At 39.6% G+C, this 25,716-nt stretch overlaps 1 protein-coding gene across 1 annotated transcript; it reads right to left on the reverse strand.

Moving 5' to 3' along the window:
• Nucleotides 1–578: 578 nt before the first annotated feature.
• Nucleotides 579–1,586, reverse strand: LOC142167048 (uncharacterized). Its single transcript, XM_075227202.1, has 2 exons — nt 1,048–1,586; nt 579–975 (listed from the first exon to the last, which is right to left on the reverse strand). Exons 1-2 carry the CDS (start codon nt 1,584–1,586, stop codon nt 579–581), a joined length of 936 nt encoding a protein of 311 aa, XP_075083303.1.
• Nucleotides 1,587–25,716: the final 24,130 nt, after the last annotated feature.

A 25,716-nucleotide genomic window follows, 5' to 3' on the forward strand; every position in this document is an offset into this window, starting at 1 on the left:
CAGCAAAACCTAGCTGAATTATCTGTAGTTTAGAACACTTTCTATTCAAGTACTCCATTACAAGCACAAAAATGAATGGAGATAAAGGATCTCCTTGTCTCAAGCCTTTCTTTGCCAGAAAAGGAGGACTGGGCTTCCCATTTATCAATATAGAATAAGAAACACTGCTTACACAAGTCATTATCCAATTAACAAATTTTTCCGGGAAGTTTAGGCTGACTAGAATTTGATTTAAGAAAGGCCATTTCACAGAATCATAGGCTTCCTACATGTCAACTTTAAGCATACATCTGGGTGAAATACTTTTCCTTTCATACCCCTTTACAAGTTCATGGCTAAGAATGATGTTATCAGTGATGATTCTTCCAGGAACAAAAGCAGATTGACTTTAGTCAATTAGATAATCCATGACCCCTTGTAGTCTGCTAATGAGAACTTTAGAGATGCTTTTTTAGTCTAAATTGTTTGACAGATGATGGATGTTTAACTTTAGGAATTAAGGTAACAGAAGTACAATTAATGGCTTCGTATAGCTCATTAGTATGAAAAAAGTGTAATATAGCATCAGTTACCTCATCCTATATGATCTTCCATGCTCTTTTATAAAACAAAGCATTGAATCCGTCACAACCTGGAGCATTTTGATCATCAATGTCATTTAAAGCATCTATTATCTCCTTTCTAGTCACTAGTAATATCAATTGCTTCTGCATATCTCTGGTTAAGCATTTACCATCCTGCATTACCCTTGGATTGATGGCTGGTAACTGTGTGGCTGCAGAACCCAATAATTGCTTATAAAACCCAATGATCTCTTCAGTGATAGCTTTCTCTGATTGAATCAATTCACCACTATTAGTAACCGGGCTCCTGCTCTTATTCTGAGCAACTCTATTCTTTATTGAGGCAAAGAAATAAGCTGTGTTATCATCACCCAACTGAAGCCATTGATTTCTTGATTTTTGCTTCGCTATGCTTTCCTCAATAAGCACCCATTTCTCTAATTGTTCTCATAGTTCCTTTTCCTGGTCAACAAGATCATTGTACTAGTTCAATATTCTCATATGATCCTGAACTGCTAGTAACTTGTGTCTTATAGTTTCCACATTTTTTCCAATGCCCTGAAAATACGATACTGCCAATTGCTTCATTTCAAACTTAATCATTTTCAATTTTGCCCAGATATGTTCCATAAGTTTGCCCTGTCCAGTTTTATACCACCCTTCTTCCACCTTCATTGCAAATTTTTTATGGTCTGCCATGTAATTGAAGAACCTAAAAGGCTTAGGTCCCTTCTCTAAGTTCTCCTCTATTGTAATGCATAATGGACTATGGTCTGAAAAGTATGGTTCCATTACCACCATATCGAGGTGGGAAAACTGATTCATCCATTCATTATTTACCACTCCTCTGTCAATTTTACTATGTATACTTTTATTTGTCCAGGTATGCTCTCTTCCAACATTTTTTATTTCAGTCATATTGCAGGTTCTCATGAATTTTCTAAAATCAGTAACCTCAGTCTCATGAATTGGATTACCGTTAATTCTGTCATCCACTATTAAAACTGCAATAAAATCTCCCATTACTAACCATGGGCCTTGTTGCACATTGCTAAGATGTTCTAGTTCAGACCATTACCATCTTCTGTCACCTATTGTATGCAGTCCATAAATTGATGTGAAACTAAACTCAATTCTTTTGGCAAGCAAGCAATCCTTCCCATGTATGTATTGGATATTTGAATATTCCATCTGAAAATACACTGTATTCGGATCCCATATTAGCCAAATTCTCCCTCTGGTGCCACTTTCATAATTAGTACTCCACTCCCATAATGGTGTTATTTTGCTGATAATCTTTTTAGCATAGTGTTCATTTACTTTGTGTTCAACTATAGCTATTAAACTAAAATTATTCATTCTCAAGAACTCCTTCATCTCCTTTTGCTTATACAACTTATTCAATCCCCCAACATTCCGTGTTATTAATTTTATCGTGAGATATTAGGTAATTTTGGGTCCCCATCCTTCCTACATACACTACTCAGACCACTTTCCTGCATTTCCCGGGGCTGCTCTTGTATCCCCAAAGAACTGAACCCATTTAATGTAGTAAGCCCACTAGTACTTGGTTTATGAATATTGGCATTTTTAGCAGCAAATCTTCCTTTCACACTCTGCCAAGTTTCTTCTGGTGGTTGTTGTGACTGCATTGCATCCTGTGTGCCTTGAGTAGTTATTCTAGTTCCTTCCTTCAACACCTCTCCCTTGTCTCCCTCTATTACAATAGCAGTCCCTAACTTAGCTTTTCATTCATAAACTTTGGTTTTGTTTGGTAACTTGTGCACCTGCTTATCTTTCTATTTTTCCTTCTTCTCAGGAGGTTGTTTCTCATTTCTAGTGTTGCAATTATGTCCTACTTGCAAACATTCCTCACAATATTCTGGTATCCAATCATAACATACCTCTTGTTCAAAGATTTTTCCCTTAGGATCTTGGACTCTAATCATTCGAGGCAATGGAACGATGACATTTATTTTAACAAGAACTCTTAGATATGAGATCCTTTCCTCCTTAGTCGTGCATTCATCATCATAGATTGGATTACCAAGCACACTGCTCATCCTACTCAACATCTCTATTTTCCAACAGTTTAGAGGTAGGTTAGGAAATTTCACCCATAATGATATCGTTTTCAGTACTTCCTCATTAAAATTGAAATCAGCTTCCCAGGCCTTGATTATAAGTGGTTTGTTATTTATTGTATGGGGGGCAGAATAGAGGACTTCATCTCTATCTTCTATATTACTAAATCTCACCACAAAATAACCATCGTTATGGAAGTAGATCTTAGGTTTAGAAGCAAAATTCCATTGTGTATCTATGAATCTCTCCAATTCTCCAATCGCTGGAATAGTTCCCTTATCCAACTCTTCTTGCTTCAACTGAACAATCTTCTCCCCTTCCTTAATCATCGGAGAAATGAAAGACAAACTCATACCCCTAGCAGGCAGTCTATTACCCGCAAATAAGCTTGTCCACTTTTGCTCATTCTTAGTTAGTACCTCCTTCTGGATGTCAGAAAGCTTAGGGTACTGCTCTTGAATTTTCTCCATCATCATTACATTTATCATCGGCTGCGTCATCCCAACCTGAGTCCGTGCTCTGTTTCCCCAACTACTGTCCTCCCTTCCTTTTTCACTGTAATTGAGTTGGCCGCAATACTTCGATTACCCACTGGAATTGTGCTATTGTTGCTTCGATTAATCTCTATCATATCTAATTTTGGGGTATTCCTCATCTCCATGGCTGATATCTGCAGCTCTTGCACTCGATTTGGAGGTGTAACACATTTTCCATTATCCCTGTAAGGTGCAACCAGTGGTGATTTGGAAGTTCCTAATCCCATAATTCTTTCATCTCTTAGCTCTGAAATCAGCTGCTTGTTTGCAGATTTACGTGGTCGTCTGTAACGACCCAACCGGTCATTTTGAGTGTATTAGTCCTGATCCCCTATAACTGCTTCCCCTTATCTTTTTGGGCTTATGTGATTTTCCGAGAGGTTGTTGTTGTGGTTTTGGAGTGAATTGAGACACTTAGTCCCAAAAACGGAACCTTAAGCCTTAGAATTTTGATCGTAGTCAGACATGTGTAAAAATGACTCCTGAATAGAGTTTCATCGGTTCCGTGGGTGATTTTGGACTTAGGAGCATGTCCGAAATACGAATTGGAGGTCTATAGTTGATTTAGGCTTGAATTGACAAAAGTCGAATTTTGGAGATTTTGTTCGGTAGTGGACTTTTTGGTATCGGGGTCGGATTCCGATTCTGGAAGTTGGAGTAGGTCCGTAATGTTGAATATGACTTTTGTACAAAATTTGATGTCAATCGGACATGGTTTGGTGGGTTTCGGCATCAGTTGTAAAAATTTAAAGTTTCAAGTTCATTAAGTTTGAAGTGGAGGGTGATTCGTGTTTTTAGCGTTATTTGATGTGATTTGAGGGCTCGACTAAGATTGTATGGTATTTTAGGACTTTTTTGTATATTTGGTTGAGGTCCCGGGGGCTTCGGGTGTGTTTCAAATGCTTAACGGATTGAATTTGGACTTAGGCAAATGGCAGAAGCTTCTGGATTCTGCTATTTTCGCACCTGCGGTGGAGAAACCGCAGGTGCGGGATCGCACGTGCCGAGTGAAGGGCGCAGGTGCGCTGTTGGTCAAGAAGGTCTGTGAGCGCATGTGCGGAAGTCAAGCCACAGGAGCGGGCTCGCAGGTGCGGCCCAAAGCTCGCAGATGCGGTCCCAGCCAGTGACGGAGGCAGAATTTTCGTTAAGGGGTTCAAAAAAGAAAAAAGTTAAAAATCTGTTGTTAGTGGGTATTGAACCAATGATCTTACAAAGATCTTGAACCGCTTTGACTAGTGGGTATTGAACCAATGACCTTACAAAGATCTTGAACCGCATTGACCACTAATCTATGCTTTTGGGCTGTGTGAAGGGGATTCAAAATATAATATATAGAGGTAAAAATAGATTTTATCTTATATATACAGTGTAATTTTTTGGCGAAGGGGGTTCGGGTGAACCCCCTTCCGCCCCCCTAAATCCGCCTCTGGTCACAACCATTTATGCCATTTTCGCACATGCAATGAGTTTTCCGCAGAAGTGGTTGAAGGCTCGCAGAAGCGATTTTGCTGGGCAGAAAATAGGATTTCGAGAGTTGTTTTCCCATTTCGATTTTGGGACTTTGAGAGCTCGGATTGGGCGATTGTTTGGGGGATTTTCAGAGAAAACTTTTGGGTAACGATTCTTAACTCATTTATGATTATATTCTACTAATCTATGGTTGATTTCATCATTTAATTTCGGATTTGGGTTGAAATTTTGGGGAAAATAGGAAGAAGTTCTTCAACTAAGATTTTGGGTTTTGATTCAGATTTTAATATCGGATTTGGATAATTTTGGTACGAGTGAACTCATGAGAGAATGGGTGTTCATATTTTATAACTTTTACCCGATTCCGAGACGTGGGCCCGGGGAGACTTTTTGGGGTGATTCTCTAATTTCTTGCTTTAGCTTTGATTTCATTAATTAGATTAATTTCTTATACTTGTATTTAAGGTATGTAATTGATTTTGGCTAGATTTGGGCCATTCGGAGTCGGATATTTGTAGAAAAGGCATTGTTACCGATTGATTAAGCTTGGTTCGAGGTAAGTGGCTTACCTAACCTTGTGTAGGGGAAATTCTCTTATGATTTGGTACTGTTGTAATATGTGAGCACAGTGTACGTGAGGTGACGAGTATGTACACGATCTATTTGTTGTAAAAACTCGATTTATGTTTTTTACTGAGTAGCAACCTGTTTCCCTTTAATTTTAGTTATACCATTTAAATGAGTATTAATCTGTTTTCATTTTTAATTGAGCTATTCCAATATGTGTAGTTATCCTATTTAGTCTAATATCACATGTCTACATGCTTTAACTACTTATTTGAACTCTATGAAACATGCCTAGTTGATTTCATGCTTTTCATTGTTCTTTATCATATACTGTAGAAATCTTACTGTTAACTGTTATATTTGTCGGTTTGAGCTGTGTGTTTACTTTTGAGATTACGAGGCGGTACCTCGGGAGTTTTCCCTATATATTTACTTTTAAGACTACGAGGCGGTTCCTCGGGAGTTCTCCCTACACATTTACTTTTGAGACTACGAGGCAGTTCCTCGGGAGTTCTCTCTGTATATTTATTTTGGGACTACGAGATGGTATCTCGGGAGATCCCCTGTTGTTTACCCCTGTGTGTTGCACTGTTGCCTTGATGTGTTTCCTTTTGTTAAATTCTAGTCTCTTATTATACTGCATATTCTCCGGCTTTATTTATTATATACCAGTGGGCCTAACCTGACCTCATCACTACTCGACCGTGGTTAGGTTTGGCACTTACTGGGTACCGTTGCGGTGTACTCATGCTACTCTTCTACACATGATTTTTTGTGTGTAGATCCAGGTGCTTTTTATCAGCCCAGCTACTAGCTGAGAGTGCTTGCTGTTGTACGAAGACTTCAAGGTATATTTGCCACGTCCGCAGACCACGGAGTCCCCCTCTATTCTCTCCTATGTCATTTACCTTCCGTACTTCTCTTGTTAGACTCTGTGTATAGAGATACTAGTTTCCTTCTGTAGCTTGTGACTTATGATGTTTCGGGTTTTGGGAAGACTGTGTATTTATAGAGTATTGGTTATTGTACATGTCGAGCAACATTATTACTAGTTATTTAGTTATCCACTACTGTTAGTTGCCAAGTTTTACTTCTGTTTTGTTATTTTTCGAAATTTGTTAGGCTTACCTAGTCGTAGAGACTAGGTACCGTCACGACGTTATACGGAGGGAGTTTGGGTCGTGATACCGTTCCCTCCCCATTTTCGTCGAGGGCGCAAGATAGCAAGCACGCTATAGTGCGCTTATAATAATAATGGCTGAGTTTATGGGAGTCGCCCCATTCATGCAGCTCTTCCAGTCGCCAGTGGTATTCTGGTCCCTGCTAGGCCCCATGAGCCTTATTATGCACCTCCAGTTTCTAGTGTGCCTCCTGCTCGGGGTGCTTTTAGCAGCCAGTCCAGCAGACCTAGCCCGAGCCAGTCACAATAGTCACGTACTCCGAGAGCTTATTTTGAGTGTGGCGAAACTCGCCATATGATGAGGGATTACCCTAAACTTAGGAGGGGTGCACCTCCACAGACTTCTCAAGCACAGCGTGCTCCACCGGGTCCTCAGGCTATGATTCCAGCACCAGCTACTGCCCCACCTGCTCAGCTAGCTCGAGGTGGAGGTCGGGAGGTCGAGGTCTCCCGATAGGGGGAGGCCAGGCCAGATATTATGCTCTTCCGGCTCGTACACAGGAAGTTGCTTCCGACTCTTCTGTCATTACAGGTATTGTTCTGGTCTGTCATAGAGATGCATCAGTATTATTTGACCCAAGCTCTACATATTCCTATGTGTCCTCTTATTTTGCCCCGTATTTGGGCGTATCTCGGGATTCTTTGAGTTCCCCTTGTTTATGTGTCTACTACTGTGGGAGATTCTCTTGTTGTGGACCACGTGTATTGGTCATGTTTGATTTCTCTTAGTGGTTTTGAGACCATAGCTGATTTATTATTACTCAACATGGTAGACTTTGATGTTATCTTGGGCATGGACTGGTTGTCGCCCAATTATGTTATTCTTGATTGTCACGCTAAAACCGTGACGCTGGCTATGCCATGATTTCTACGATTAGAGTGGAGAGGTACCTTAGAGTATACTCCCAGCAGAGTTATTTCATTTCTTAAAGCTCAACGAATGGTTTAGAAGGGGTGTGACGCGTATCTAGCTTATGTGAGAGATGTCAGTATTGATACCCTTACAGTTGAGTCAGTCCCAGTAGTGAGTGACTTTCCAGATGTGTTTCTAGCTGATCATCTGGGTATGCCGCCCGACAGAGATATTGATTTTGGCATTAATTTGTTGTCGGGCACTCAGCCCATCTCTATTCCTCCATATCGTATGGCTCCTCCTGAGTTGAAGGAATAGTTACAGGAATTGCTTGATAAGGGATTCATTCAGCCCAGTGTGTTACCTTGGGGTGCTCCTGTCTTGTTTGTAAAGAAAAAGGATGGTTCTATGCGTATGTGCATTGATTATCGCCAGTTGAACAAAGTTACAGTGAAGAACATGTATCCTTTGCCTCGTATTGATGACCTATTTGATTAGTTACAGGGTACCAGAGTGTTTTCCAAGATTGACTTACGTTCAGGCTATTATCAGTTGAAGATTCGGGAGCCAGATATCCCAAAGACTGCCTTCAGGACTCGGTATGGTCACTACGAGTTCCTTGTGATGTCTTTTGGGCTGACCAATGCCCCAACAACTTTTATGCACTTGATGCACAGTGTGTTCCGGCCTTATATTGACTCGTTCATCATTGTGTTTATTGACAATATTCTGGTGTACTCCCAGACTCGGGAGGATCATGAGCAGCACTTGAGGACTATGCTTCAGACCTTGAGAGAAAAGAAATTATATGCGAAATTTTTAAAGTGTGAGTTTTGGCTAGACTTAGTGGCATTCTTGGGTCATGTAGTATCGAGTGATGGGATTCGGGTGGATCCGAAGAAGGTGGAAGCAGTGCAGAGTTGGCCTAGACCATCATCAGCTATGAAGATCCGGATTTTTCTTGATTTGGCGGGGTATTACCGTCGTTTTGTAGAGGGATTCTCATCTATTGCAGCACCTATGACCAGGCTGACCCAGAAGGGTGCTCCGTTCATGTGGACAAAGGAGTGTGAGGAGAGCTTTCAAAAGCTCAAGACAGCTTTGACTACAGCCTCAGTATTGGTATTGCCTACAAGTTCAAGGTCTTATACTGTATATTGTGATGCGTCGCGGATTGGTCTCGGTACGGTGTTGATGCATGATGGTAGGGTGATTGCCTATGCATCTAGATAACTGAAGGTGCATGAAAAGAACTATCCTATCCACGACCTTGAGTTAGCAGCTATTGTTCATGCCTTGAAGATTTGGCGGCACTACTTGTACGGTGTCCCTTGTGAGATTTACACCGATCACCGGAGTTTGCAGCATCTGTTCAAGCAGAAGGATCTTAATTTGCGTTAGAGGAGGTGGTTAGAGCTGCTTAAGGATTATGATATCACTATTTTGTACCACATTGGGAAGGCTAATGTGGTGGCCGATGCTTTGAGTCACCGGGTAGAGAGTTTGGGGAGCTTAGCATATCTACCAGCAGCAGAGAGGCCATTGGCGTTTGATATTCAGGCTTTAGCTAACCAGTTTGTTAGATTGGATATTTCTGAGCCGAGTTGAGTATTGGCTTGTGTGGTCTCTCGGTCTTCTCTTTATGATCATATCAGGGAGGGTCAGTATGATGACCCTCTTCTGCTTGTCCTTAAGGACACGGTCCAGCACGATGATGCTAAGGAGTTCACTATTAGGGATGATGGTGCATTGAGGATACAGGGCAGACTATGTGTGCCTAATGTGGATGGTTTGCATTATTTGATTCTCTAGGAGGCTCACAGTTCGTGGTACTCCATTAATCCGGGTGTCGCGAAGATGTATCAGGACTTGAGGCAGCATTACTGGTGGAGAAGAATAAAGAAGGACATAGTGGAACATATAGCTTGGTGTCTAAATTGCCAACAGGTGAAGTATGAGAATCAGCGGTCAGGTGGGTTACTTCAGAAGTTAGAGATTCCAGAGTGGAAATGGGAGCAGATCACTATGGATTTCGTTGTTGGACTCCCACGGACTCAGCGGAGGTTTGATGCAGTTTGGGTGATTGTGGATAGGCTAACCAAGTCAAATCATTTCCATCATATGATGACTACCTATTCTTCTAAGCAGCTGGCTCGAATTTATATCCGCGAGATTGTCACGCTTCATGGAGTACCAGTATCTATCATCTCTGATCGGGGTACGCAGTTTACATCACGGTTCTGGAGGGTTGTACAGCAGGAGTTGGGTACTGGGTTGAGTTGAGCACATCATTTCACCATCAGACGGACGGACAGTCCGAGCGCACTATTCAGATACTGGAGGATATGCTCCGCGCTTGTGTGATAGATTTTGGGGGTGCTTGGGATCAGTTCTAGCCATTTGCGGAGTTTGCCTACAACAACAGTTATCAGTCGAGCATTCAGATGGCACCGTATGAGGATCTGTATGGTAGGCGGTGTCAATCTCCAGTGGGTTGGTTCGAGCCGGGCAAGGCTAGATTATTGGGTACGGACTTGGTTTAGGATGCCCCAGAAGATTCATGATGTTGCATTCATGGTTGGAGAGCGGGTCTTGCTCCAGGTTTCGCCTATGAAGGGCGTTATGAGGTTCGGAAAGAAGGGCAAGCTGAGCCCAAGGTTTATCGGCCCATCTGAGGTGTTACGACGTGTTGGGGAGGTTGCTTATGAGCTTGCCTTGCCTCCCAGTCTTGCAGGGGTCCATCCAGTATTCCATGTTTCTATGCTCCGGAAATATCACGGTGATCCGTCTCATGTGTCGGATTTCAGCTCAGTCCAGTTGGACAAAGATCTATCTTATGTTGAGGAGCCAGTGGCTATTTTGGACAGGCAGGTTCGAAAGCTGAGGTCAAAGATCATTGCTTTCATGAAGGTTCAGTGAAGGGGTCAGCCGGTCGAGGAGGCGACTTGGGAGACCGAGCATGATATGCGCAGCCGTTATCCTCATCTGTTTACCACTTCAGGTATGTCTCTATGCTCATTCGAGGACGAACGATTGTTTTAAGACGGGGAGGATGTAACGACCCGGTCGGTCATTTTGAGTGTATTTGCCCCGATCCCCTATTAACTGCTTCCCCCGTATCTTTTTCTGCTTATGTGACTTGCCGGGAGGTTGTTGTTGTGGTTTTGGAGTGAATTGGGACACTTAGTCTCTAAAACGGAAGCTTAAGCCTTAGGATTTTGACCGTAGTCAGAACTGTGTGAAAATTACTCCGGAATGGAGTTTCGTCGGTTCCGTTAGCTCCGTTCAGCGATTTTGGACTTATGAGCGTGTCCGGAATGTGAACCGGAGGTTTGTAGCTGATTTAGGCTTGAATTGGCTAAAGTCGAATTTTGGAGATTTTGACCGGTAGTGGACTTTTTGATATCGGGGTCGGATTCCGATTCCGAAAGTTGGAATAGGTCCGTAATGTTGAATATGACTTGTGTGCAAAATTTGAGGTCAATCGGACATGGTTTTGTAGGTTTCGGCATCAATTGTAGAAATTTAAAGTTTTAAGTTCATTAAGTTTGAAGTGGAGGGTGATTCGTGTTTTTAGCATTGTTTGATGTGATTTGAGGGCTCGACTAAGTTCGTATGGTATTTTAGGACTTGTTGGTATATTTGGTTGAGGTCCCGGGGGCCTCGGGTGTGTTTCGGATGCTTAACGAATTGAATTTGGACTTAGGCAAATGGCTGAAGCTTTTGGTTTCTAGTATTTTCGCACCTGCGGTGGAGAAACCGCAGGTGCGGGATCGCACGTGCGGAGTGAAGGGCGCAGGTGCGCTGTTGGTCAAGAAGGTCTGTGAGCGCATGTGCGGATGTCAAGCCATAGGAGCGGGCTCGCAGGTGCGGCTCAAAGCTCGTAGATGCGGTCCTAACCATTGAAGCCATTTTTGCATCTGCGATGAGTTTTCTGCAGGTACGATTGAAGGCTCGTAGAAGCGAGTTTGCTGGGCAGAAAATAGGATTTCGAGGGTTGTTTTCCCATTTCGATTTTGGGATTTTGAGAGCTCAGATTGGGCGATTGTTTGAGGGATTTTCAGAGAAAACTTTTGGGTAACGATTCTTAACTCATTTATGGTTATATTCTACTAATCTATGGTTGATTTCATCATTTAATTTCGGATTTGGGTTGAAATTTTGGGGAAAATGGGAAGAAGTTCTTCAACTAAGATTTTGGGTTTGGATTGAGATTTTGACATCGAATTTGGATAATTTTGGTACGAGTGAACTCATGAGGGAATGGGAGTTCATATTTTATGAATTTTACCCGATTCCGAGACGTGGGCCCGGGGAGACTTTTTGGGGCGATTTTCTAATTTCTTGCTTTAGCTTTGATTTCATTAATTAGATTAATTTCTTATAGTTGTATTTATGGTATGTAATTGATTTTGGCTAGATTTGAGGCATTCGGAGTCGGATATTCGTGGAAAAGACATTGTTACTGATTGATTGAGCTTGGTTTGAGGTAAGTGGCTTGCATAACCTTGTGTGGGAGAAATCCCCTTAGAATTTGGTACTGTTGTGATATGTGAGCGTCGTGTACGTGAGGTGACGAGTACGTACACGGACTATTTATTGTAAAAACTCGATTTTTTTAACTGAGTAGCAACCTGTTTTCCTTTAATTTGAGTTATATCGTTTAAATAAGTATTAGTCTGTTTTCATTATTAATTGAGCTATTCTTATATGTGTAGTTATCCTGTTTAGTCTAATATCGCATGTCTACGTGATTTAACTGTTTATTTGAACTCTGTGAAGCATGCCTAGTTGATTTCCTGCTTTTCCTTGTTCTTTATCAGTATAACTGTAGAAATCTTGCTATTAACTGTTGTATTTGTCGGTTTGAGCTGTGTGTTAACTTTTGAGACTACGAGGCGATACCTCGGGAGTTCTCCCTGTATATTTACTTTTGAGACTACGAGGCGGTTCCTCAGGAGTTCTCCCTGCACATTTACTTTTGAGACTACGAGGCGGTTCCTCGAGAGTTTTTCCTGTATATTTATTTTGGGACTACGAGACGGTATCTCGGAAGGTCCTCTATTGTTTACCCATGTGTGTTGCAATGTTGCCTTGCTGTATTTCCTTTTGTTAAATTCTAGTCTCTTATTATACTGCATATTCTCCTGCTTTATTTATTATATACCAGTGGGCCTAACCTGACCTCGTCACTACTCGATCGAGGTTAGGCTTGGCACTTATTGGGTACCGTTGTGGTGTACTCATGCTACTCTTCTGCACATGTTATTTTGTGTGCAGATCCAGGTACTTCTTATCAGCCCTGCTACTAGCTAAGAGTGCTTGCTGTTGTACGGAGATTTCAAGGTATATCTGCCGCGTCCGCAGACCACAGAGTCCCTCTCTATTCTCCCCTATGTCATTTACCTTCCGTACTTCTCTTGTTAGACTGTGGTGTATAGAGATACTAGATTCCTTCTGTAGCTTGTGACTTATGATATATCGGGTTTTGGGAAGACTGTGTATTTATAGAGTATTGGTTATTGTACATGCCGAGCGACATTGTTACTAGTTATTTAGTTATCCACTGCTGTTAGTTGTCAAGTTTTACTTCCGTTTTGTTATTTTTCAAAATTTGTTAGGCTTACTCAGTCGTAGAGATTAGGTGCCGTCACGACGTTATACGGAGGGAGTTTGGGTCGTGATACCGTTCCCTCCCCATTTCCGTCGAGGGCGCAAGATAGCAAGCACGCTATAGTGCGCTTATAATAATAATGGCTGAGTCTTGATATATATATATATATATATATATATATATATATATATATATATATATATATATAACACTTGGTCCTAGAGTTTATGAATCCATCTCTTCTTAACAAAATTAAATTTATATGACATTCTAGTGGTCCAATTTACAAGTTCTATTTTTAAAAAAATTGTTGTTTATCTCAAAATTATATATCGGCACTTTCTTAAAAGGGTATTTATAGCTTTTAAGATTTACATAACCACTTTTTATTGGAGAAGTTCAAAATTTTCATTACCCGATAGTACTAATCTTTTGCATGTCCGGTGCCAAAGTCAAGGAATGATTAAGCCGACAACCCCTAGACTATGTAATATATTTATCTGCTGGATTTTCGAGTATTTTACTAGAGGTTTTTGATATCCTTATGTAATTCCTCCGAAGCACACATACTCATGTGCAGGACAAGTAATACTAAAGCGAGCTCCCCATTCATTAGATAGAGAAGATCACCAAAACTTCGTAATCCAAAGTCGAGTTTATGCCAATACCAAGAGCTCAAATCAAATTGGTATGTCACAACTTTCAAAACTAAATTAGTCCTATATTTATTCTTTAATTGAATTTTTTTTCTCATATGAAATTACAGAAAACAATCCATTTTAAGTTAAATATCATCAACTTTGAGTCATATATCACTGACGCAACTAATGAAACTTGAAGGATCAAAACTATTGAAAGTATAATTAAGACACTTTTAAACTTAACATTTTTGTTATTTTCAATCTGTGACTTCTCATGTTCTTTTTTAGATTACATTACTCTTTTCGGGAATTTTTTGCCAGAATCTTTCTTCAGGTAATGCGTTTTAGTGTCACTATTGATAACATATTAACATACTTAGCAATATTTATTTGAATATGTAGGTTTATATTTCTTGATTATGTAAAGAACTGATCAATTATCATGATTTGGTTGATGCGACATTTTGGGCATACTGAAAATTAAGTCTCTGTTTAAGGCCAGGGTTGTTATGATTTTCGTATTGCTCCTATATTTTTATATTGTTTTGCTTAATTCAGAACAAAATTCCAGTTTTTCTGTGTTACTTTTTATTATCTGGTTTAATATATTTGTCATTTCCCCCTTCTCTCAGGTCTGTTTATATTGTTGGCTCTGTTTGTTTCTAATGCATGTTGATTTATATCCTGCATTCATATAAAATTTTATTTACAAAACAAGTATTTTTGTTGTGTGTAGGGATGGCAATTTGAGTTCAAACGAATTTAATCCGCCCCGCCTGCCCAAGGTTGAAACGGTAATTGACTCACCCATTCGTTGAACTCAGCTCATCTTGACACAACACATCTTAGCTCATATAAAGTTGTGCTGATTTGTAGTCCAAATTGATCAACGAGTAACATTGTTAAAATATCTTAAAAATAATTTTGTTTTGTTTAATATATTATATATGACCATAACAAAAAAAAAAGTTTTATTTAATAATTAAAAAATTCATAAGAAAATCACACACATTAATTAAAGCTTGATAAGAGTTGGGCGAGTAGGGTTGTTGGCCTGAGTAAGTTTGTTTTGATAATTGACAAAGAAACACATACATAAACTATGTCCATACACAATGTACATAGGACACGGGCAGATTCAAGCACAAGGCATGCACGTGAAGGAGATAAGAACAACTGGTTATAGCTGATATCTCCTGAACGAAAAGGTTGTTTAATTGATAAGGAGTAGGACTCCTTACTTAAAGAGAACTCTATCTAAGATAAGGGAGGAGTTAGAAGTTGAAGATAACTAGAACTCTTCCACCAAGGAAGAGTATAGCATTATAACTCTAGTTATTTCTTATTCTACTAACCCTATATATATATAGGGTTAGTAGAATAAGAAATAACTAGAGTATATATATATATATATATATATATATATATATATATATATATATATATATATATATATATATATATATATATATATATATATATATATATATATATATATATATATATATATATATATATATATATATATATATATATATATATATATATATATATATATATATATATATATATATATATATATATATATATATATATATATATATATATATATATATATATATATATATATATATATATATGTGATTCAAGCGTGCGAACTTGAAACTACATGAACTAGATAGAAGAACCAGTTCCTAGTGTCTGTCTTTTATTCTAGTTTCATTGTAGTAGGACTTTTGAGTTGTACCTTTCAGCTTTGTCTAGAAGCATTTATACTAGGTATTCTGAGTGTATTGTTCAAGTTAGAGATAACTTGAAATGGTCGTAACAGCCTGAGGCTGGTTGCCACAAAGGGTTAGAGGTAATCCTTAGGATTACAAGAGTTTTGTAAACGCTGTTTTTGGCTCAGTGATTTAATGAAGTGTTGGAAAAAATCCTACTGGGTAGTAGGTCGTGGTATTTTCACCTTTTGAGCCAGGTATTTTTTACGTAAAAATACTCGTGTTTTTTACTTTCTGCACTTATTATTCCGCAACTATAGTGTAAGGAACGCATAGAAGAACCAGGTTCTTCGATAATCCAGTGCACAAGAAAATTGGACACCGCACAAATCACTCCCCTCTTGTGTGGTATGAAGTATAAACATCAATTGGTATCAGAGCGAGTTATCTTTGAAGAGTCTAACACCTTTGGAGAAGATCAAGATGAGTGCACCACCTTGAAATTGGGAAGGGCAATTCACGGCTAGGCCACCACTCTTTAATGGCCAGTACTACTCTTAGTGAAAGTCAAGAATGAGAGATCACGTTCAGGGAGAGGACTATGAGCTATGAGACATTGTCACTGATGGTCCACTAGCTACCTTGAAAAAAAATGTTGAAGGAGTAGATGTGCCAAAGACAAGAGCTGTTTGCAATTCTCAGGATCTGAAGAAGTGGAAAAAGAATGCCAAAGCCAAGAAGTATCTTGTTTGTGGACTTGGTCTAGATGAGTACAGTAGAATCCAAGGTTATTCTACTGCTAAGCAAATTTGGGACATACTGGAAGTGGCCCATGAAGGAACAACTTAGGTGAAGAGATCTAGAGGAACTATATTGTACTCTCAGTATGAAAACTTTGCTATGAAGGATGGAGAAACCATTTAAGAGATGTACACAAAATTCACTACATTGACAAATAAACTAAAATCTCTCGAAAGGATTATCTCTGAAGAAGAAAGAGTTGAGAAGATGCGTATTAGGGTCTTTCTAATTACTTAGGAAAGCAAGATCACTGTCATCCAGGAATCAAAGAATATTTCTACTCTCCCTCTCGATGAATTGATGGGAATCTCACTGCCAATGAACTTAGGAGAAAAACCACGAAAATGGATTTACCTAGGAAGGAAAGAAGTCTGGCACTCAGAATCACTGAGGGTTCTGATTTAGAAGATGATAAAAAGGCAATGATCACCAAAGACTTCAAGAAGTACCTAAGGAGAGGAAAGGGTTCTTCAAGAAGTGGAAGCTACAGTAAGGCAAGAGCTCCGGAGAAGCAAACCAATGATGGCTACTACTAGTGTGGAAAGAATGATCACATGATAAAAAACTTTCCTTTGTGGGAAATTGAGTGGAAGAAGGAAAGAGCTAAACGAAGGAACATGAAGAAGGAACAGGATCATCCCAAGAAAGGTAAAAACAAAGGATCAACCAAGGCTATGGTCGCTTCTTGAGGAGAAAGCTCAGATGATGATGAACGAGCATTAATGGCTATTGGAGAATCTGATGAAGAAACTGAGGTAAGTGTCTATCATCTCAAAGACAAGATTAAATTCTTATCTAAAGAAAAATTATCTGAATTATTACTAGAGTTGATTGATGAATCTGAGGATGTGAATAATGAAAAAGAATAGTTGTCAAAAGAATGTGTGATTTTGAAAGCTAAGTGTAAAAATCTGAAACTTACGGCTTGTGAAACTGAGAGTGAAAGTACTATGTTAAAGAACCAGGTTCATGCACTTGATATAACTATCCTAGAACTTAGATCTGAAAATCTAAAATTGAAATTAGGAATAAGTAAAAAGACAGTTGGTCACACACAACTCACCTTAGAAGAAAATATAGGAACAATGAACGATGCGTTATATAAACGGGATGAACTGATAAGAGTTTTAAAGGAGGATCTATACAGAACTTGTAAATGGAGCAGGTCCTCTGATGCACTTTCATGGCTACAAGAACACCATAGTAGCAACAAAAGAAGACTTGACATTGGGAACTCTGCGCCTAAGTGGGATCCCAAAAATAAGTACTCACACTCCTTGAGAATAAGATTTGTACATACTGTGGAAGCACTGGTCACTTCAAGAGTGATTACACTGCAAAAGAAAAGGCATAGCAAAAGAACAAAAATTTTGTTCTAGGGAAAAATAGGCTGCCAAGTTGCGCTAAAAAGAACATGACTTTTCCTTTTGCCTATAGAAAGGGACCCAAACTAGTTTGGGTTCCTAAAACTAACCCCTGATTTCTTTTTGTAGGCCCAAGTGAAGGGAAGCAGCCAAATATGGTATATGGATAGTGGCTGCTCAAAGCACATGACATGAAGTAAGAACCAGTTCCTTTCACTTGAGGACCTTAAAGGAGGTAATGTCTCCTTTGGAAATGGAAAGAAAGTTGAGATCATTGGGGTTGGAAAGGTTGGTAAGTCTGATTCTCACTCTATTGAGAATGTCTACTTGATAGATGGACTAAACTACAGCCTAATAAGTGTATCACAATTGTGTGATAGAGGTAACATGGTAGCCTTCACCTCTACAAAATGCTTTGTGATTAATCTTACCACTGACAAGATAGTTTTGCAGGGAAAAAGAGTGAATAACATATATGTGGTGGATCTGTCCACACTTTCAGATAATGAACTCACTTGCTTAAGTGTGTTGGACAATGATCCCCTCCTTTGGCATAAAAGACCTGGACATGCCCCAAAAGAATATGTGTTATTGGTGATGGGTTAAAGAGTTTTTTCAATTAAAGTGACAAATTTGAGTCGAGATTATTTTATTTACATAGTCGCTACTTGAGATAGATTTTTTGGGTGTTCCAAGTCACCTTTTATTTGAATCCTTATTCAAAGGAAGATTTGACACTTTTATTATTTGGTCTGCGAAGACAAAGTCCGAGTAAGAAATTATATTGACCGGAAAAAAGGTGTAAGGCATTCCCCAAGTCCCGTGGTTCTAGCACGGTCGCTTTATTGACTTAAACTTGGCTTGAATTAATTTTGGACACAACTGTGTTTTATCTAATTTTTATGTATTACCTATCCGCTTTTATTTCTTGATTATTAGAATTATTAAAAAAATAATTTGAATAATATTATGTTGTCAAAACCACGGTACGCAAGCGAGTGCGTGATCGAATAACAAAATTTATTAACTTATCATAATTACGCCTTGCAAGCGAATCCGAAATCATGACAATCAATTATTTGTAGTACTTTTGAGAAATTACTACATTTGTGATTAAGGAAATTAGTTTTAGGAAATTATTAAATGCCACTATCATGCTACGCAAGCGAATCCGCGATTAGAACAAGAGATTAATTAAATTAAAAAATAATTAAGCTATGGAGATTATAGAATTAATTTACTAAATATTAAATATCACGCTACGCAAGCGAGTCCGTGAATAAAAAAATTAAAGTGCGCGCTTAAAGCATGCTACGATGTTCATTAATTATTTTTCTAAAACTAATTTGAGATTATTGTAAGGCCACCCAAGCCAATCTTATTGGCCCCCAAAATCCTTTTGTTCCAATTTACTACCGTAACCACTTAATTATCTAAATGTTCATTCTTGATTTTTTATCAAAAGATCCTTTCCCAGCCCAATTACTACCTAAAAATCCAGTTCAAATTCTCAAACCTTACTATTTCTTATTTCTTAGTTTACTCTATTAACATAACTAATCAATTCACAGACAGAACAAAGATAATACATTATCCTCAAACAATTAACATCCAAAATAATCAGGGAGCTAAATGAACTAAAAATAAGAAAGGGTGTCTACGATAAATTGAGCACATAAACAAACAAAGCTCTTAAATAAGGAGAAAACAACTAAAGCAAGTGTAATGTTAATACCGAGAGAACAAATAGATCTAAAATATTCATCAAACTAGCGAGTTAAGAAAAAACAAAATAAAATTGCAAGTAAGATGGATTTTCTGGAATAAAGCTTCAAAAGAATATATAAGAGAACAACAAAGAAGGAAAAAATAGACCTTTTATACCTTCCAATTTATCAAAAGCTTTCCGCCGGTTTATAAGGTAGACGAGAAAAACATGCCGACGAAATTGAATGGAACGATTCATCAAAAAAACCTCATTGGAAACCTCGAATGAGCTCCATTGACTCGACTGAATTTGAACGGCGGCTTCGAGTGTTGAAGAGGTTGTTTCACGACTGAACGGTCATTTTCGTAACGGTTTCGGGGTGTTTTGGGGCTGGAATTTGGGTATCTACATGGCAGATATTTGGTGGTTTAACAAGTGATTATGAGGACTGATTCACAGTTGAAGAATATGGTCATTTCAGCAGTTTTTTTAGCCCTTTTTGGATTGGATTTGGGGTGATTTCCGGCTTGGTTTAAGGGCTGCTTTACATGGTGTTTTTCAGCTATGTTTATGAAGGTTTTTGGCTGGTTTTTGGCTGATTTTGCTGGGAAAGAGAGCTGCTTTTGGAGGTCATTTTTGGACTATTTTGGGGGTGATTTTGGGCTGGAATTTAAACTGGTTTTACAGCCGAACTACTGCGGCGTTTTTGCGCATGTTGCAGCTAATTTTTATTTGATTAATAGAGCTTTAGGGACTGACTTTCATGGCTAAAAAATAGGCTCTTTAGAGGGTGTTGAGGGTGGTTTAATGGAGGTAATTTTAGGAAAAAGATGAATATGTGGTGAGGAAGAAGAAAAAGTGGAAGGCAGCTGATTTTTCTCCTCCTCCCTCAATGTCTCTCTCTTTTGTGTCTTTGTGTGCTTGTCCGATCTTTTTTTTTGTATTTGGGTTGATGGAGGTTTTATTAAGTGAGGGAGGTGAATGGGGGACAAAGAGTGGGGGACATAAGTGAGGGACAAGGAGTGAGGGACATAAGTGAAGAATGAGTGGAAAAGTGGAGTGGGAAAAGTGAGAAGTTAGGTATCGAGGAGAGTGGAAAAAATTCAAGCACGGTAAAAAATTAGGTGCTCATAGCATGCCCTTCTTTGCTTGGAAATATGAAGAATTTTCAGGCAAATAAAATATGAGCTATATGTCTAATTTTTTGCCATACCATTATTCAAAAGGGAAGAGATAAGAGAAAAGAGTGCAACCAAGTCTTGATTTGGACGACCTACATATCTCGGGTTATGAGGTAATCAGGTCGTGTGTAGTTTAAGAAGAGTGATGAAATGATGAGTTGGAGAGTCGAGTGAGGTTTTGTCGAGACTTCGATCTGTGGTCCTGTTATTACATCAAAACCAAAAAAAAACTAAACAAGCCTATCAGCTATGAGTTACAAGATTCCTATTTATAAATCTTCTAAAACTTGATCTTGAGTCTTGACTGTTCTCCACATAGACTATGATCTGAACCTTGATGCTTTCTAGCTGTAGATACTTGTTCATTTTTCTATGGCTTCTTCTAATCAAAATGGGAAATGCAATGCTCGTGACTTCAGTCATGTGTTAAGCAGTCCATATATTTTCTATCTGCTTTTGCATTTGGATTCACTTCTTTTCCTTTTCTTTTCTTTATTTTGGATTGAGAATTCTTCTTTTGGTCATCTCGAACCCTGTGCCTCGAGGTAAAACCTGCTCAGACACCAAAATAAATAAACGAACGGAATTTTTCTTCCCCAGTTTTCACTAACCTACTTCTTTATTGAAAGTAATAAAATATCGAGAATGGTGTACCCTAAAAAGATCATGATGATTTGATTTATTTTTTTTTTGGTTGGTGCTTCTTTATTGTCAAAAAGATGTTTCAACTAAGGATTGGTGTACCTTATGTTGGGAAAATGTGGTCAGGGAATGGTATACCCTATATTGCCAATGATATCAGGGAGTAGTGTACCCTACATTTAAGATCAAATCAACTAGGGAGTGGTGTAACATATGTTGGAAAACACAGCTAGGGATTGGTGTACCTTATACCGGTAAGGAGATCAGGGAGTGGTATATCTTGCATTTAAGCTCACATCAACTAGAGAGTGGAGACCCTATGTTGGAAAATATAGCTAGGGATTGGTTTATCCTATACTGGTAAGGAGACTAGGGAGTGGTGACCCTATGTCGGAAAACACAACTAGGGATTGGTGTACCCTGAAACTGGTAAGGAAATGTAACCAAGGGTTGATACCCTGTATTACAGAAAAAGAATGTAATCAGGGGTTGGTGCCCTCTATTACTAAAAAAAATACAACCAGGGGTTGGTGCCCTGTATTACTGAAAAAGAAATGTAACCAGGGGTTGGTGCCCTATATTAATGAAAAGGAAATAGAACCAGGGGTTGGTGCCCTGTATTACTGAAAAGGAAATATAACCAGGGGTTGGCGCCCTGTATTACTGAAAAGAAAATGTAACCAGGGGATGGTGCCTTGTATTACGGAAAAGGAAATATAATTACTGAAAAGGAAATGTAACTAGGGGTTGGCGCCATGTATTACTGAAAAGTAAATGTAACCAGGGGTTGGCGCCCTGTAATACTGAAAAGGAAATGCAACCAGGGGATGGTACCCTGTATTACAGAAAAGGAAATGTAACCAGGGGATGGTGCCCTATATTACGGAAAAGGAAATGTAATTACTGAAAAGGAAATGTAACCAGGGGTTGGCGCCCTGTATTACTGAAAAGGAAATGTAACCAGGGGTTGGCACCCTGTATTACTGAAAAGGAAATGTAACCAGGGGTTGGCTCCCTATATGACGGAAAAAGAAATGTAACCAGGGGTTGGCGCCCTATATTACTGAAAAGGAAATGTAACCAGGGGTTGGCGCCCTATATTACGTCAAAGGAAATATAACCAAGGGTTGGCGCCCTGTATTACGGAAAAAGAAATATAACCAGGGGTTGGTGCCCTGTATTACTGAAAAGGAAATATAACCAAGGGTTGGCGCCATGTATTACTGAAAAGGAAATGTAACCAAGGGTTGGCGCCCTGTATTACTGAAAAGAAAATGTAACCAGGGGATGGTGCCCTGTATTACGGAAAAGGACATGTAACCAGGGGTTGGTGCCCTATATTACTTAAAAGGAAATATAACTAGGGGTTGGTGAAATGTATTATTGATAAGGAAATGTAACCGAGGGTCGATACCCTGTATTACTAATAAAATGATGAATCCCCTGGGATAAAAGGTTCTACCTAGGTTAAACTACGAAAATCAAGCATGGGCGAGGAGTACTTCTGCCCGGATTAAGCTACGAAAAGCAAGCCTGGGTGAAGAGTACTTCTACCCGAAAATATAAGCTGGATCCCCTTAGGCGAAAAGGTTCTATCTGGGTTAAGCTACGAAAAGCAAGCCTGGGCGAAGAGTACTTCTACCCGGAAATATGAGTTGGATCCCCCTAGGTGAAAAGGTTCAACCTGGGTTAAGCTACGTAAAACAACCTGAGCGAAGAGTACTTCTACCCGGAGCGCTGAGCTGGATCCCCCTAGGCGAAACAGTTCTACCTGAGTTAAGCTAAATAAAACTACATGAGCAAGAAGTACTTCTACTCGAAATTATGAGCTGGATCCCCCTAGGCGAAAAGGTTCTACCTGGGTTAAGCTATGTAAAACATCCTAAGCGAAGAGTACTTCCACCCGGAACTATGAGCTGGATCCCCCTATGCGAAAAGGTTCTACCTGGGTTAAGCTACGAAAATGAGAGGTATGAGAAGTAATGATGCATGCTAAAAATAAAGGAAAGTAGAGATTTTGAGGAAACTTACCTTTGGTGACATTCGTCCTTTAGGAATTACCATTATGCGCTGCTTTATTCCTGCTTCAAACAAAGAAAAATTGTGAGTGTTCAAAGTGGTGATCAGTTTGTGGCCTTGATGCCCTGAGTAGTTTGAATTCACGGTCACTCCATTGTCGAAGAACTAATTTTGTCAGTGTGGTACCGAGGCGCTCGGATACTCTATATCGCTTTCTGGAGACATTGTCTTTTGGACGTTGCCCCTGGCTGTTTCATACCCGGATGTCCATGGTACCACTAATCCTTGTCCCTAAGTCAAGGCAATTTTCCTTTGAAATCAAACTTAGTTGTTTTGCACCCAGAACCAGTTTGTGTCTGTAGTGCTTATCAACTTTTTCCATGAAGCAAGTCTTGCTTAGGCGACTTTTTCAATTTCTTTGAGACACTTTGTCCGCCATATCAAAAGAGATCATAGATGGATTCCTGCCTTCGGCAATGCCGTATATGCTCCAAATTGTGCTCGGTACTACGGGGAAACTGTAGCCAGTTTTGCAGCCATTTCTTTGCTTTAGTTTTGATGCAATATTAGACCGAAAGGGAATCAAAGAAAAATTATGGGAAAAATAGAAGAGCAATTAAAAGGAATTGTGTCTAAACAAAAGGTGTCCCTTTCGGGGAGAGGAATATGGAGACTTATCTGGAGGTATGTGCCGACTTCAATAAATCATGACATGCATTTTGGACTGAACGCCTGATCCGTCTGAGCTGTCTAATTCTCAAAATCCGCCGCAAATGTTCATCTTGAAACTGTCTTCGTTGTGCTCATGCCGGAGCATCGAAGACCCTCATTAGGCTAGTAGCGCCCTTTGCGGGTTTTCGCTAACTGACCTCTCTCATATCTCTACTCACTGTCGCCTTATGATGCCCATCTGGGTTTTCACCAATAAGACTCTCTCATTTCTCTGCTCACTGTCGCCTTACAGTGCCCATACGGGTTTTTACCGATAAGACTCTCTCATTTCTTTTTCTTTTTTTTGACTAAGATACTGCGTGCGGAAGGTTGCCAAACGCCCTTGGCATGTGGACTTCAAACATTCTCAAAGATCGATCAGAAGTTCCTAACAGGGAAAAGGCTAAAAGAACCTTGAACTGAATTACAACTTTTGGAACCATTTTTACCCAAAAAAAAGAAGGCGTAAAATAAAAAAAACTTCTGCCCCAGTTCTGGAGTATTAGAAATATGGATTTTTTGTTGAGATGGGACCGAACGCAGGGTAAGGCTGCTTATGTATCCTTTTGGAATCAGGTCAGACGTAGTTCACTGACTTAGAAGATTTGTTTTTTTTTCTCTTTATTTTACATGTACACGGGTTCCAAAAGGAGGAAAAACCAAGAAGACAAATATGGCTCAAAAAGGTTAACTTTGGATGACACATATTTGGGGTAGTGAGCAAAGATAGCCTTCGTTATATCGATCTGAGAAAATCATGCGTGGAAGTTATATAGTGGGTATGTATCAAACATAATATCTTTTGACTGCATCTGCGTTGATAGTCATGTTTGGTACCAGTCCTTTTTCATCTACCAAGTGCAAGGCCCCTTTCAGTAACACTTTATTAATGATGTAGGGTCCTTGCCAGTTCGGGGCGAACTTTCCTTTAGCTTCCACTTGGTGTGGAAGAATGCATTTCAAAATGAGTTGGCCTACCTCAAAGTGCCTTGGATGCACTTTCTTGTTGTAAGCGCGTGCCATTCTTTGCTGGTATAATTGGCCAAAACATACTGCTGCAAGCCATTTTTCATCAATCAGCATCAGTTGTTCCAAATGGGTCTTTACCCATTCTGTATCCTCAATCTCCGACTCCACAATGATCCGGAGAGAGGGTATTTTAACTTCAGCTGGTATTACAGCTTCCGTCCCATATACCAGCAGATAAGGAGTTGCACCAACAGATATGCGAACAGTTGTGCGGTATCCCAAAAGAGCAAAAGGCAACTTTTCATGCCATTGCCTGGACCCTTGGATCATCTTCCTAAGGATCTTCTTGATGTTCTTGTTGGCCGCTTCAACGGCTCCATTGGCTTTAGGCCAGTAAGGGGTAGAATGGCGATGCACAATTTTAAATTGCTCGTATACCTCTTTCATCAGATGACTATTTAGATTGGCTGCATTGTCGGTGATAATGGTCTTTGGGATACCAAAGCGACAGATGATATTGTAATGAACAAAGTCTACCACTGCTTTCTTGGTGACTACTTTGAAAGTAACTGCCTCCACCCACTTGGTGAAGTAATCAATGGCGACCAGAATGAATCTATGCCCGTTTGAAGCCTTTGGCTCAATTGTCCCAATAACATCCATTCCCCAAGCAACAAAAGGCCAAGGAGAGGACATGGGATGCAACTCCGAAGGAGCCGAGTGAATCAGGTCACCATGAATCTGGCATTGGTGACACTTGCGAACAAAATTGAAACAATCTCGCTCCATAGTAAGTCAATAATACCCTGCCCGCAGAATCTTCTTCGCCAAAACATATCCATTCATGTGAGGTCTGCATACCCCCGAATGCACTTTACTCATGATCCGCTCAGCTTCTGTGGCATCTATGCATCTCAACAAGTTCAAATCTGGGGTCCTTTTGTACAAAATTTTCCCATTCAGGAAGAAAACATCGTCGAGTCGCCTTATATTTCTTTTTTGATCTCCCTTGGCATGCTCTGGGTATTCTCTTATTTTCAGGAATCGTTTTATGTCATGATACCATGGTTCACCATCTGGTTCTGTCTCAA

The sequence above is a fragment of the Nicotiana tabacum genome, chromosome 12 (genome assembly GCF_000715075.1).
Source record: "Nicotiana tabacum cultivar K326 chromosome 12, ASM71507v2, whole genome shotgun sequence".
NCBI lineage: Eukaryota > Viridiplantae > Streptophyta > Magnoliopsida > Solanales > Solanaceae > Nicotiana > Nicotiana tabacum.